Genomic DNA, 13,508 nt, shown 5'->3' on the forward strand with positions numbered 1-13,508 from the left:
ATAAAAAAAAAAAAAACTTTTTTTTTTTTTTTTTTTTTTTTTTTTTTGTTAATGCTGGCAACAGGCAGAACGATAGCTGGTTTTGAATACCCTTTTCCTAGTCTAACAGCTTCATCTGTTACAAGTAATAATTGCTGACAAAGCGCCAACCTTCACAGGTAATCCATATTTTCTGAATAAATGAGAACAAATTCAAAGCTACTCCAATAATAAACTTATTCACAGTCCATGTGCCTTTCTGAGTGGAAGAAAAAGGAATCTCTGCTGGAGTGCTAAGAAGTCAGTGTGACCCAGAACCTCTTAAGCTATGTTTTGGGCTCTGGTGTGAGAAGACCTCAGGAAGAAGGTTGGTCCATCTGTAATTCAGGAAGCCACAGGAAAAAAATGACCTCTGTGACCCTCCAAATCTGTAATATTTACTATCTGGCCCTTTACAGAAGAAGTTTGCTGACTTCTACTCTATTCTTATATCAGAATTCAAGGATTTGATCTCTGTATTAGTTAATACACTACATTTCAGAAACAAAAGAAAGAATCACCTCTTAGGCTGCTGTTAGCAGCAGTCCCTCCCTTTCCCACCCCCGCCCACCATCCCCCAGCTCCCACAAAACACATCGATCTCCATCACACTTTTCAAAGTCAGAAACTCAGCTGAAGAGTGATTTCATACAAGTACCTGCTCTGTTTTTTCTGCCTCAGCCTTGAGTACTGGCTCCTCCACTTCTTCATCGTATACACGCTAAATATGGAAGCAAACTCAATGTTAAAAGGTCAGCACCTCATTGGAAATAAATCACAATATAAGAATCAAACACGAAGTAACTAAGGACAAAGATGGGGAAGGAAATGGTTAATCAACAAAGGGCTGAGACTACTACTAGTGAGTGTCCGTAACAGTGGGTCATGGACAAACACCACCAAAAAAAAAAAAAATTTAAATACAAATGACTAGGAAACATGATGAAACTTTAACCTCATTGTAAACCAAGAGCTGCAAAAACAGTATGATATCAGTTTTCACACCTTTTCATTTAACCTAATAATGTTGATGGGCAATGATACAGTATTCTCACCCCAGGTTACAGAGAATGTCAACTGGTATAATTTATCAACTAGGAAACAAGAATTTTAGGATTTTGAACAAGTAAAATGGTAAAGGCAAAACTTATTTTCATTCATTTGCTTAAAATGGTTGATAAATGTTTATTATCCCATTTGTATGAAAGCAGAGAGAAAAATCTACCACTGACTTGCAAGAAAGGCTGGGCACTTGACTGACCCTGACAGCATGGGTAGGCAAGACTCTCTTTTCCAGAACAGACCCACTGCTCTGCCAGATCACTGTGATTCTTGGTTTTTAAAATTATTTTATGTTTTAAAACTACCAAAGTACAACACGCATGTTATAAAAAGTCAATATAGGCCAGGTGCGGTGGCTCATGCCTGTAAGCCCAGCACCCTTGGAGACTGAGGCGAGGGGATCACTTGAGCTTAGGAGTTCAAGACCAGCCTGGGCAACATAGTGAGACCTCATCTCTACAAAAAATAGAAAAATAAGCCAGGTGTGATGGTGCGCACCTGTAATTCCAGCTACTTGTGGGGCTGAGTCAGGAGGAACTCTTGAGCTTGGGAGGTAAAGGCTGCAGTAAGCCCTGATCGCACCACTGCACTCCAGCTTGGGTAACAAAGTGAGACCCTATCTCAAAACTAAAATGAAATGAAATTAAAATTTTTTAAAAAGAAAGAAATAAAAAGTCAATATAAATGAACTGATGAAAATCTTCTGGCATTAGTGGCTGTGATTATAAAACTTTATGAGTACACTAAAACCACCAAACTGTATACTTTTAAAGGAGTGAATTTTATGGTATGTGAATTCTATCTCAATTTTTTAAATTTTAAGTCAATATAAAGGCACATGTAAAAGAGACGTATTTTAAAACAGTTCCCTCCCTACCCACAACCTGATCCTTGGAATACCCAATTTAAGCCTGGTGCGTATGCTCGTTTCCTGAGCCTCTTAACACAAATATAAGCAAACACGTGCACATATTTACAGCTCTCCTACCCTTACTGCTTATTTATTTATTTATTTAGAGATAGAATCTAGCTCTGTCACCCAAGCTGGAGTGCAGTGGCACGATCTTGGCTCACTGCAACCTCCACCTCCCAGGCTCAAACGATTCTTTTGCCTCAGCCTCTTGAGTAGTTGGGATTACAGGCGCGTACCACCATGCCCAGCTAATTTGTTTTTGCCTTTTTTTTTTTTGAGAGGGAGTCTTGCTCTGTCACCCAGACTGGAGTGCAGTGGTGCCATCTTGGCTCACTGCAAGGTCCGCCTCCTGTGTTGACGCCATTCTCCTGCCTCAGCCTCCCTGCCACCATGTCCAGCTAATTTTTTTTTGTATTTTTAGTAGAGATGGGGTTTCATCGTGTTAGCCAGGATGGTCTTGATCTCCTGACTTCGTGATCCACCCACCTCAGCCTCCCAAAGTGCTGGGATTACAGGTGTTAGCCACAGTGCCTGGCCTGCATTTTTTTTTTTTTCAGTAGAGAGGGGGTTTCACCATGTTGGCCAGCCTGGTATCAAACTCCTTGACCTCAAGTGATCTGTCGGGCTTGGCCTCCCAAAGTGCTGGGATTACAGGTGTGAGCCACTGTGCCTGGCTGAAACTGGTTATTTATTTATTCTTTTTACCTAGAGAGGGATTTTACCTAGAGAGGGAATAAATAAATCTTAATAGCCATTCCCAGATTCTATGCACAAATGTGTAGAATTCCCTGTCACCAGCAGCGTACCCAAGTGCCCATTACCCAAATCTTTGCCAGTAATGGCTCCTGTCCACTAATCTTTAAGTATCTGCCAATCTGATCAATGCTGTTTTTAAATGATCATTTTAAATGATCATATCCTCTAACCCAACATTCTACTTCTTGAAATTTAGCTCCAATGAAAATTATCATAAATGCAAACATCAGAATGTTCATGGTATCATGATTTCCAACAGAAAGTCACAAATACCAAATTTATAATTCTATGCAATTCCAATCAAATGCTAATAAAATATTCTGTGGCACAATATAGTAAGATAATCTTGCCGGGGGCAGTGGCTCACACCTGTAATCTCAGCACTTTGGGAGGCTCATGACTGTAATTCCAGCACTTTGGGAGACTCTCGCCTGTAATTCTAGCACTTTGGGATCACCTGCCATCAGCAGTTTGAGACTAGCCTGGCCAACATGGCAAAACCCCATCTTTACTAAAAATATAAAAATTAGCTGGGTATGGTGGCGGGTGCCTGTAATCCCAGCTACTCAGGAGGCTGAGGCAGGAGAATTGCTTAAACTTGGGAGGCGGAGGTTGCAGTGAGCCAAGATTGCACAATTGCACTCCAGTCTGGGCAATAAGACTGAAACTCCATCTCGAAAAAAATAAGTAAGTAAAAGATAATCCTCAAATTCACACAGAAAAGTAAAAAGCCAAAGATTGATAACCATGACAATTCTGAAAAAAGAGAATATGGGGACTTGCCCTAATAAGACATCAGAAATCTGCAGTATTTAAGATTATGATACTGGCAGACAGCAGACAAACAAAACAAACAGTAGAGGGCAGAAACAGACCCACAATTCCATGAAGGCCTGATTTTATTTTCACATAAACACACACAAACATTCATACATAATAGTCAAGAGGAAAAGAACTACACAATAAAGGTTATCTATAAGGGATAAAAATGAAATCTCTCTCTAGGGAAAAAGAATAAAAAGTTAGCCAGGCATGGTGGTGAACACCTGTGGTCCCAGCCAGCTATTCGGGAGGCTGAGGTAGGAGGATGGCTTGAGCCCAGGAGTTTGAGGCTGCAGTGAGCTGTTTGCACCACTGAACTCCAACCTGGGCAATAGAGGGAAATCCTGTCTCAAAAATAAAAAAAGAATAAAAAGGCAGAGATACCAAGGAATCCCCACCCAAATGATTAGAGTTAAGGACGAATATGCGGGGTTGGCACCTTTGAAGCAAATGTGGCAAAATATGAAACTACTGATGCTAGGTGCTACATTTTCTTAGCACTTGTGGTTTCTCTCTGAAGTTTACTATTTATTTATGAAACATTTATGTTATTTATGAAACATTTCATAAATAACACTTAATATTGGGAGATTAAATAAATTATGATATAGCTTACGAACAAAAAAAATAAGTTCACAAAAGTCTCAAAGATGGGTTAAATAAGCTCTCATTAAGAAAAAAAGTAGGCTGCAAATGTAAATACACACACACACATACAGTCATCTAGAAAAGGTTAAAGTTAAAAAACAAGAAGAGAAAGAAATACACTGAAAAGTTCAATGGTTGGTGAATTTGGAATAGCTGATTTTTTGTAGGTTCAATTATTTATTTATTTATTATTATTATTTTTTGAGGTGGGAGTCTCGCTCTGTCGCCCTGGCTGAAGTGCAGTGGCAGGATCTCGGCTCACTGCAAGCTCCGCCTCCCTGGTTCACGCCATTCTCCTGCCTCAGCCTCCCGAGTAGCTGGGACTACAGGCACCTGCCACCATGCCTGGCTAATTTTTCTGTATTTTTTAGTAGAGACGGGGTTTCACCATGTTAGCCAGGATGGTCTCGATCTCCTGACCTCGTGATCCACCCATCTCGGCCTCCCAAAGTGCTGGGATCACAGGCGTGAGCCACCACGCCCGGCCTACTGTAGGTTCAATTCTTTTAAGCCTGACATCTGCATGGGAAATGGAATTAGAATATATGTACTAAACACCGGGAGTCTCCCCTTCAGCTGAGGAAATTTCACATGATTTTTCTTTTTCTTACTTTTCCTAATTGCTCTATAAAGATCAGAAATCACTTTGGTAATTTTCAAAGTCAGGACCCCAAAAAGGTAAGTAAATCTCAAAAGTGAGACTTTAAGACCTGGCAGCTACCAAGGTTACCTAGCAGCAGCCTGCAGCTAGAAAGCCAAACATGACATCTAAGAAACCTAAACCCACGGGACCTAAAGCCCATGGGGTCTTTTCAGGGTGAGCAGGACTATGCAGTCTCAAGGACTTCATATCCAGCAGATAACCAATGCTAACTTCTTTCATCCTCACCTGCTAAACTCACAGCTTCATGTGTTTTGTGATCAATTTACACTCAGATAGCTATATCCAGGACTGTTAAATATCTTTACTATTGATCCTCATCTGGGAAGACAAGGTAAAAGGGGAAGGTGGGGAAGTGGGGAAAAAGGAACCAGGGCTGGAGAGTAACAGATTATACACAGCCCCGGTGCCTTTCATTTATGCATACTCTCATTCATTCAAGTATTCACTGGGTCCCTAAGTATCAGGCTTGTGCTGGACCCTTCAAATATATTTGTTGTTAAAAATATGGGGCTTGATTTAGCAGGAGGGTTCAACTCATCAAATCCCATCAATAATTGTAAAATTACAATTATAAGAAGTCTACTAAAGAACGTGATGCTTCAAGTGCTTTTATCCAGGGGGTCTGCCTAGTGCAGAGGGTCCAGGAGGAAGTAATATAATTGAGCAGAGACCTAGAAGACAGACAGATATCAATCAAAGGGTAGAGGCATAGGAAGCAATGTAAGCAAAGGCCTCATAGCAGCAGGGCATATGGCATTTCCAAGGAATGAGAAGGCTGGAGTGTCAAAAGCAAGAGGCATTATGTAAAACAAAGCAGGTCTAGGTGGTGAGGGAGAAGCCTGTGCAGGAAATTATATGCCAATAAGGCTTTTGGGCTTTACCTCCTTCTTTCTAATTGCTGAGTACTTGACAGTTTCAGCAACTCATGTCTGTTTCTTCAATAGAAAAGTAGAAAAGGAGGGAAAAATGACCAAAATTCAGTTTTCATAAATTAACAGGAAAATGATCTGGAAAATTAACTCATTTATGCCTAGTGTTCCATTATTGGAACGCTAAGCTTGTGGGAGTTACATATATCCTACTGCTCAAGGTCATTGCCAAGGTCTGGCTTCTCACAAAAAAAATTTTAACCTTGGGCATAAACGGGTTAATTTGTTTCATTCTGGAATTTTTTTTTTTTTTAATTTTACAAAGCTAAGATTTTGAAACAATTGACTTTAAAAAGAAAAAATCCTCCCTCACCAGTTCATTTAACAAACAAAAGTCATTAACTATGGCACTTGGTATTTCAGGATGCAATTCCTAAATTAACAGATTAATTAAGCCTTTAGAATTGTGTTGCCTTCTAATTAGACACTAGAACACTGGCCAATGTTAATTAGTATTTCTTTTCCCTCCAAGTCCCCTCTTGAGCCTTTACTAATGGTACTAATTTCTCTTGCCCTAGAAAGTCCTGACTGTTCTCGCCCTAGAAAGTCCAGATTGTTTCACAAACTTTATAATACAGTTTGCAACTTTGTGGCTGCCTCTGGGGCTAATTAATAAAACCCAGAAAGTTATCTGACTTTGAATATTTCTGATAAATTACCATGAAACCAAATGGCACCATAATTAAAGCTGGAATTGTAATACCTAAGTACTGATGTCAGGATTAAAAAAAACATTAAAAAAGCCAGATTGCCGGGTACGGTGGCTCACGTCCATAATCCCAGCACTTTGGGAGGCCAAGGCGGGAGGATCACGAGGTCTGGAGATCGAGACCATCCTGTCTAACACGGTGAAACCCCATCTCTACTAAAAATGCCAAATTAGCCAGGTGTGGTGGCAGGCACCTGTAGTCCCAGCTACTCAGGAGGCTGAGGCAGGAGAATGGCATGAACCCAGGAGGCAGAGCTTGCAGTAAGCCGAGATCGCACCACTGCACTCTGGCCTGGGCGACAGAGTGAGACTCCGTCTCAAAAAAAAAAAAAAGCCAGATCACTTACAAATATATACCAGCAAGTAGATTTTTTCACAGTTTTATTAAGCATTAACTGTTTTCTCAGTATCATCATGCTCTGCCACAAATGAAAAAACCTATATAGCATGTGGCCTTATAGAAGGTCTGGGAAGTAATTAAGATTTGGCAGTGGCAACCAGCACATTCAGAGAAGAGTTCTGGCAGCAGACTGGAAGGCGAAGGGGCATCAAGACTTAACACTAAGGGCCAAGTGCAGTGGCTCACGCCTGTAATCCTAGCACTTTGGAAGGCTGAAGCACGATAATCGCTTGAACCAGGGAGGCAGAGCTTGCAGTGGGCAGATTGCTTGAGGTTAGGAGTTCGAAAGCAGCCTCACCAACAGGGTGAAACCCTGTCTCTACTAAAAATACAAAAAAAAAAAATTGGCCAGGCTGGTGGTGGGAGCCTGTAATCCCAACTACTTGGGAGGCGTGGGCAGGAGAATTGCTTGAACACGGGAGGCAGAGGTTGCAGTGAGCCGAGATCGTGTCACTGCACTCCAGCCTGGGTGACAGAGCAAGACTCTGTCTTGGAAGAAAAAAAAAAAAAGCTAAGGCTAAAGGGATGGAGAGATGGATGGAAAACAGGAAATCCCCAGTAGTGGACAGAAATAAAGAACAATTACCAAAACACAATAAAACAAAACCACAAAAACTACATCATGGAAAATTCAGAATCTACGAAAACTTGCCTACAAAAGAAGAGCTGGAGAAAAGACAAGACCTAAGACTGTGATTCAGAAAAACTGTATGATGTTCCCCATTTCTCCCCACTGAAGTGTGGATCTGGTACCAATCTAGTACCAATCCGGTACAGGCACACTGGGGACAAAGAAAACTTCCCTTGCCAGGCGCGGTAGTTCAGGCCTGTAATCCCAGCACTTTGGGAGGCCGAGGCAGGCAGATCACGAGGTCAGGAGATAGAGATCATCCTGGCTAACTCGGTGAAACTCCATCTCTTCTAAAAATACAAAAAATTGGCCCGGCGTGCTGGCAGGTGCCTGTAGTCCCAGCTACTTGGAAGGCTGAGGCAGGAGAATAGCGTGAACCCGGGAGGCGGAGCTTGCAGTGAGCCGAGATGGCGCCACTGCATTCCAGCCTGGATGACAGAGTGAGACTCCGTCTCAAAAAAAAAAAAAAAAAAGAAAACTTCCCATATCCTTTGCGACTGGTGCTGCAGCACTGACTGTAGAGAACTGCTGACTACCTGATCCAGCAAGAAAAGTACAGAATGAAAAGAACAGGAGTGCTTAAAAGGACACCAAATTAATCTTGATGAAAACACTACGGGGCTGTGCACACCAGAGAAGTTGAGTCTTGAGTCCCTGACTCTTCCAGTGAGATAAATGATCAGGACCAAGCATGGACATTCTGTGTAGACAATCAGAAAACTACTGATTTCACTTGAATACTTTTTTTTTTTGAGATGGAGTTTCGTTTGCTGCCCAGGCTGGAGTACAATGGCGGGATCGCAGCTCACCGCAACCTCCGCCTCCCAGGTTCAAGTGATTCTCCTACCTCAGCCTTCTCGAGTAGCTGGGATTACAGGCACGCGCCACCATGCCTGGGTACTTTTGTATTTTTTTAGTAGAGACGGGGTTTTTCCATGTTGGTCAGGCTCGTCTCCAACTCCCCACCTCAGGTGATCTGCCCGCCTAGGCCTTCCAAAGTGCTGGGATTACAGGCTGAGCCACCGCGCCTGGCCGAATACTTGTTATTTTTCAAACTCATGAGTACTCCTTTGCTGTTAAAGGAAGTAACTGGCAAAGAGATCTCTAAGACCTTTATTAATATCTTTATTTTACATATAGCTCTCCAAAAAAAGACAGGAAGTGTCATTTAACTCGAGCTACTAAAAAATGCACAAACATGCTGCACAAGTTGACGACATGGCAATATCTGGTATTCTCTTAACTATTCTAAATCTTGGGCTTTTTAAATAATTTTGTGATTCTGAAAATTTTATTACTTTATATCTAACAATCTCAGGAGATAGCTTACTTTAATAATCCTTTTCCCACAAATGAACGCTGATATTCAGAAAGCTGGGACACCCTATGAGAAACACAGGTCTGTTACCTAAGCTTCCTCTCCATCTTCATCTCTTAAGTCTCCACTCTGCTCCAGCCACACTTACTTCCTTTGTATGCTGGAATTACACTATTTGCCAAGGGAGAGGCTCTATCTAATTTACCTGTGTATTCCTACCATCTAGAAGAAACTCAGTAAATAGACAAAAATCACATATAGATTTAAGCTTAGTAATCTGTTTATAGCTGATTCCATAAGTTCAACCATCATAAACTTTAGCTGAGAATATTGCAAGTAAACATATATATCCCCTGAATATAATTTATCAGAACATAATGAACCCAATCAACAACTGAAACCACATGCTGGTGTCCAGAGGGTCTAACCAGGTATACAGCTGTCCTTACAGATCACGCCACAACAAAGGTAGTGTGAGTGCTACAAAATTCAGCACAATTGCTGACTACTCTCAAAACTGACAAAAGATGGAAGCACTAAAGTATAAGAAAATTTTATCATTAGACTTTTTTAGAGGCTTGGAAAAAAGGACTTAAAACTTTACAAATAAAAAAGAGGCATTAATCCCAGAGAAAAAAACTGTAATTACCAAGAACCACACTTCCACCAAAATTTAGGAGGGAACCTAACAGTAAGTTATTTAAAATTACAGTATCTCCTACTCCCAAAAAAGGAATTATGATATAACTAAATAACTCACATTTTCAATGAACTGGGTATTAGAGAGCATAAGGAAGTCATTGAAGACATTATGCAGGCGACAATCTGTGGCTTTGGTTTCCCGTATTAGTCCGTCCACTTGTTTCTTGATTTCATGGGTCCTAGAGATAGTTTGCTGTGAGAATTCCTGTAGAAACTGTAGTAGCTATTTTTAAAAATAAACATACAGTAGTATCAGTGTTATATGTATCTATTTTGCATGTCACATCAAAAAAGAACCCATTTCCTTTCACCTTTGAGTGTTAGAATGCTAAAGAAATGCTTTTTTTTTCTTTTCTTTTTTTTCTTTTTGAGACGGAGTCTCGGTCTGTCCTCCGGGCTGAAGGGCAGTGGCGCCATCTCCGCTCACTGCACCTCCCGCGTTCAAGCAATTCTCCTGCCTCAGCCTCCCGAGTAGCTGGAATTACAGGCGCCCACCACTACTCCCAGCTAATTTTGTGTATTTTTAGTAGAGACTGGGTTTCACCATGTTGGCCAGGCTGGTCTCGAACTCCTGACCTCGTGATTCGCCCGCCTCGACCTCCCAAAGTGCAGGGATTACAGGTGTGAGCCACCGCGCCCGGCGGGAATGCTGCTTTTGACAAGTACTAAGACCAAGTGACATTGAAAAACTCTAAGAAAGCTCATCAAAAGAGTGGCAGTGAGCTAACGGGACACCGATCTTGTTTCTGGAAAAATTTAAAATCCTTGTCTGGCACTAGGTGTGGTGGCTCACGCTTGCAATCCCAGCACTTTGGGAGGCTGAGGCGGGGTTATCGCTAGAGTCCAGGAGTTGGAGACCAGTCTGGGAAACATAGCAAGACCCCCATCTCTACTAAAATTAAATAAATAAACACATCAGCCAGGTGCGGTGGACACCTATAGTCCCAGCTACTCAGGAGGCTGAGGTGGGTGGATCACTTGAGCCCCGGAGGATTCAGTGAAACAAGACAGAGCCACTTGCATTCCAGCCTGGGTGACAGGGCAAAACCCTGTCTCTTTTTAAAAGTCCTCTTTGGTTGTCAACCTACAGAGGTCACAGACCAAGGGTGAGCCAATCAACCACCACTCTTATTCAAAAATGCTATTCATCTGGGACTCTGGAAGAGTTCTGAGCTTTTTGGGCCCCCGATTTGAAGAATCCCACTAAAGGATATCCACATACTGGCTTGCCTCCCAACCCAGTTAGTCCAGGTCCCAACAGGAATCGCCTCCCTAGTGCCGGAGCAATCCCTCAGCGTGGGGGAAACGGATCTCCCCTCTGAATGGAGCTGAGCGCATTGCCAGAAACCCCGTGAAGAGAACGCCGCGTCTGGGCAGCGGTCAGGGTCTGCCCCTATCCCTGGTGGCCGGGGGCTGCCAGGGTGGCATTCTCGGGGGCTAAGCGGGGCGTGCGTTCCTAAGAGGGCAGGCAACGGGACGGGCCAGGTGCAGGGGCAGTCGCCGCCCGGTCCTACCGCGCGCAGGCCAAGCGTCACCCCTGCCGCCCTCGCGTCCCCGGGGCCCGCCTCTCACGCCCGCGTCGGCCGCCAGCGACCAGCTCTGGCTGCTCCTACGGATCTCCTCCACCGACCACGGCCGTTCCCACACGGGCTCCGACGCGGGCGCCTGCTCCTGGTCGGGGGTCGTCCGGTTCATCTGCAGCGAAAAAAACGAGAAGACAGGCTAAGCCTGAGGGCAGCAGGAACGGCCACCCCAGCCCAGGCCGGCCCCTCTCCTGCCCGGCCGCAGCCCGGCCCGTAGCCCTCACCATCCCAGCCGCCCGGCTAGGTGGGCTCCTAGGCCACCCGCACGCGCAGAGGACCGCAGAGCCCCGGAAGCCCAGCCCCAGCCAAGCTGCCCCGGGCGTGACCGGCCTCACGTGACCTGATGTCACGTGACAGAGCCCGCACGTGATCCGACCTGCGATGCTGAGGAGATGAAGCTGCGGAAGTGGACTGGGACTAGAGTTTGGGGTTCTACGCTAGGTTGGGGCGGAGGAAGCTGGAGGAGAGGGGAAGACGCCAGGGAAAGCTGCAGAGGAGGGTTGGCTGGATGGCGCTGCGGCCTAAGGCCGGAGGCAGCGGCGGGGGATCGGCCACAGCACGGGCCGCCAGTCCGGCGGATCTGGACAGAGGGGACCTCAAGCAGCCAGTGGAGCAAACCAGTCTGGGAGCCTTGGACGCCGACGCTGTGGGCGAAGGAAAAGGCCTGGCCTGCTGCCTCTTCTCTTGCCGCAAAATCCGCTGCTGTGAAGGAGCTGGCAGGCGGGCGCTCTGTAGATAGAGAATCCTCATCTGCCTGGGCATCATCTTGCTCTTTATGACCTGCTTGGCTGCTACTGTGTAGGGCCTGCTTTGCCCTCTCAGCCTTGCCCTCAAGTTCAAGGACAAGCTTTTCATTATGACAAGCATAAAGCTCTTTATAATTCGTCCGCCACTCTCCCAGCTCAGGGCTCCAGCTGTTCTGTCTCACACTTCCTTGAAGTTCCCTCTGCTGAGTCGCCCTTGTGCCAGACAAACTTACTTATTGAAATAAAAATCCCATTTTCTTTCCAGTCATGTGTGCCCAAGGGCGAGTTATTTAACTTTTCTGAGCTTTCCTCAGTAAAACGAAGCTACATATCTTGCAAGGATGTGATAGTAAAGTGATAATATTGTAAAACAGCTGCCACGGTGCTTGGCCTAGGGTGAGCCTTCAACCTAGAACATGCTACTACTGCCCCCATGCAGCTTGCTCACACCCAATACCCGACTTTTCTTTTGTAGTCACCTCAGTTATCACCTCATTAAATAACAACCTGATTATCCCAAGTGCAGCTTAAGTGACTTAAGTTATTTTCGATGGCTAGCGGAAGGGACTCCGCTACATTGGAGAGCTGGAGTGGTCTGGAGTTCCACGGTGTGGTGGGCAAGAGGCCACCTCTCCTGCGGCCTCTCAGTGTCTCGCCGGCGGCGTTCGGCCCAAGCTAGACAGACACAGCCCTTGACCGATTTAAACAACCTAAACATTAAACAATACAGCTGCCTCAAATCTTTGGGAGTTTCAGAATGACTGACACTGCTGAAGCTGTTCCAAATTTTGAAGAGATGTTTGCTAGTAGATTCACAGAAGATGACAAGGAGTATCAGGAATACCTGAAACAGCCTCCTGAGTCCCCTCCAATTGTTGAGTAATGGAATAGCAGAGCCAAATAAACAGGCAATCGGTTGCAAGATAACAGTTCAGAGGCAGGGACGGTAGATGAGAGTGGCAAAGTGACAATTGATCCAAGCAGCAGCCAGGACAATTCTGGGATAACAATTACCCGCAACACAGTCAAGAACCTTACTATCCCCACTAATATGGGCATTATGGTTACAACCAGCGGCCTCCTTACAGTTGCTACTGATAGAAATGTTGGCAGCTTTTAGTAAAAGCATTTACTCTGTTACTATGACAAAAGTTTGGGTGTCTTCTGTCGGTCATAGTTTTCCACGTGATTTTACAGAATGGATTATTGATTTTTTGGAATTTGAGACTTAAAAAAAATAGATCTTACTTGCAAGATGCGATGGTTGCTGGGAATACCTGAAATTGTGGATCATATTGCCTGACTTCTACCTCAGAGTATTCTTTGTTTCATGACTTAATAGTGGTTTGAGTTTGGTATATTTTTCTTATTTGGCCTCTAGGAATTCTTCGTTTTACACAGAAATAAAAATTTTAAAATAGAAAATGCTTGCTTTTACTTTGTAAGGTAAGAGACTATCCATATGCTTAGATGTGCTTGTTTCTAAAATTCTAGAGGTTAATACAATCAGCTCATGAATGCACAGCTATGCTTCTTGTGATAAATCGTACATAACATCAGCAGTTGAAAGGTAAAAGAGTTGCTTATCTTTTTTTTTTTTTTTTTTT

At 43.9% G+C, this 13,508-nt stretch overlaps 1 protein-coding gene and 1 pseudogene across 3 annotated transcripts in view; one reads left to right on the forward strand and one right to left on the reverse strand.

Annotated features, from left to right (window-relative positions):
• LOC108522116 (WASH complex subunit FAM21A-like) overlaps window positions 1–11,563 on the reverse strand; it is a 25,932-nt gene extending 14,369 nt beyond the window's left edge. For all 3 annotated transcript variants that reach the window (XM_017862201.1, XM_017862202.1, XM_017862200.1), the window contains exons 1-4: window positions 11,380–11,563; window positions 11,145–11,267; window positions 9,631–9,795; window positions 677–739 (exon numbers count right to left, since the gene is read on the reverse strand). In XM_017862201.1, the coding sequence (XP_017717690.1) occupies window positions 677–739; window positions 9,631–9,795; window positions 11,145–11,267; window positions 11,380–11,382 (354 nt within the window). In that variant the 5' untranslated portion in view covers window positions 11,383–11,563. The remainder of the gene's footprint in view (window positions 1–676; window positions 740–9,630; window positions 9,796–11,144; window positions 11,268–11,379) is intronic.
• Window positions 11,564–12,645: 1,082 nt separating this feature from the next.
• On the forward strand, window positions 12,646–12,999 carry LOC108522113 (RNMT-activating mini protein pseudogene; annotated as a pseudogene).
• Window positions 13,000–13,508: the final 509 nt, after the last annotated feature.

The sequence above is a fragment of the Rhinopithecus bieti genome, unplaced genomic scaffold, assembly GCF_001698545.2.
Source record: "Rhinopithecus bieti isolate Rb0 unplaced genomic scaffold, ASM169854v2 scaffold_64410, whole genome shotgun sequence".
NCBI lineage: Eukaryota > Metazoa > Chordata > Mammalia > Primates > Cercopithecidae > Rhinopithecus > Rhinopithecus bieti.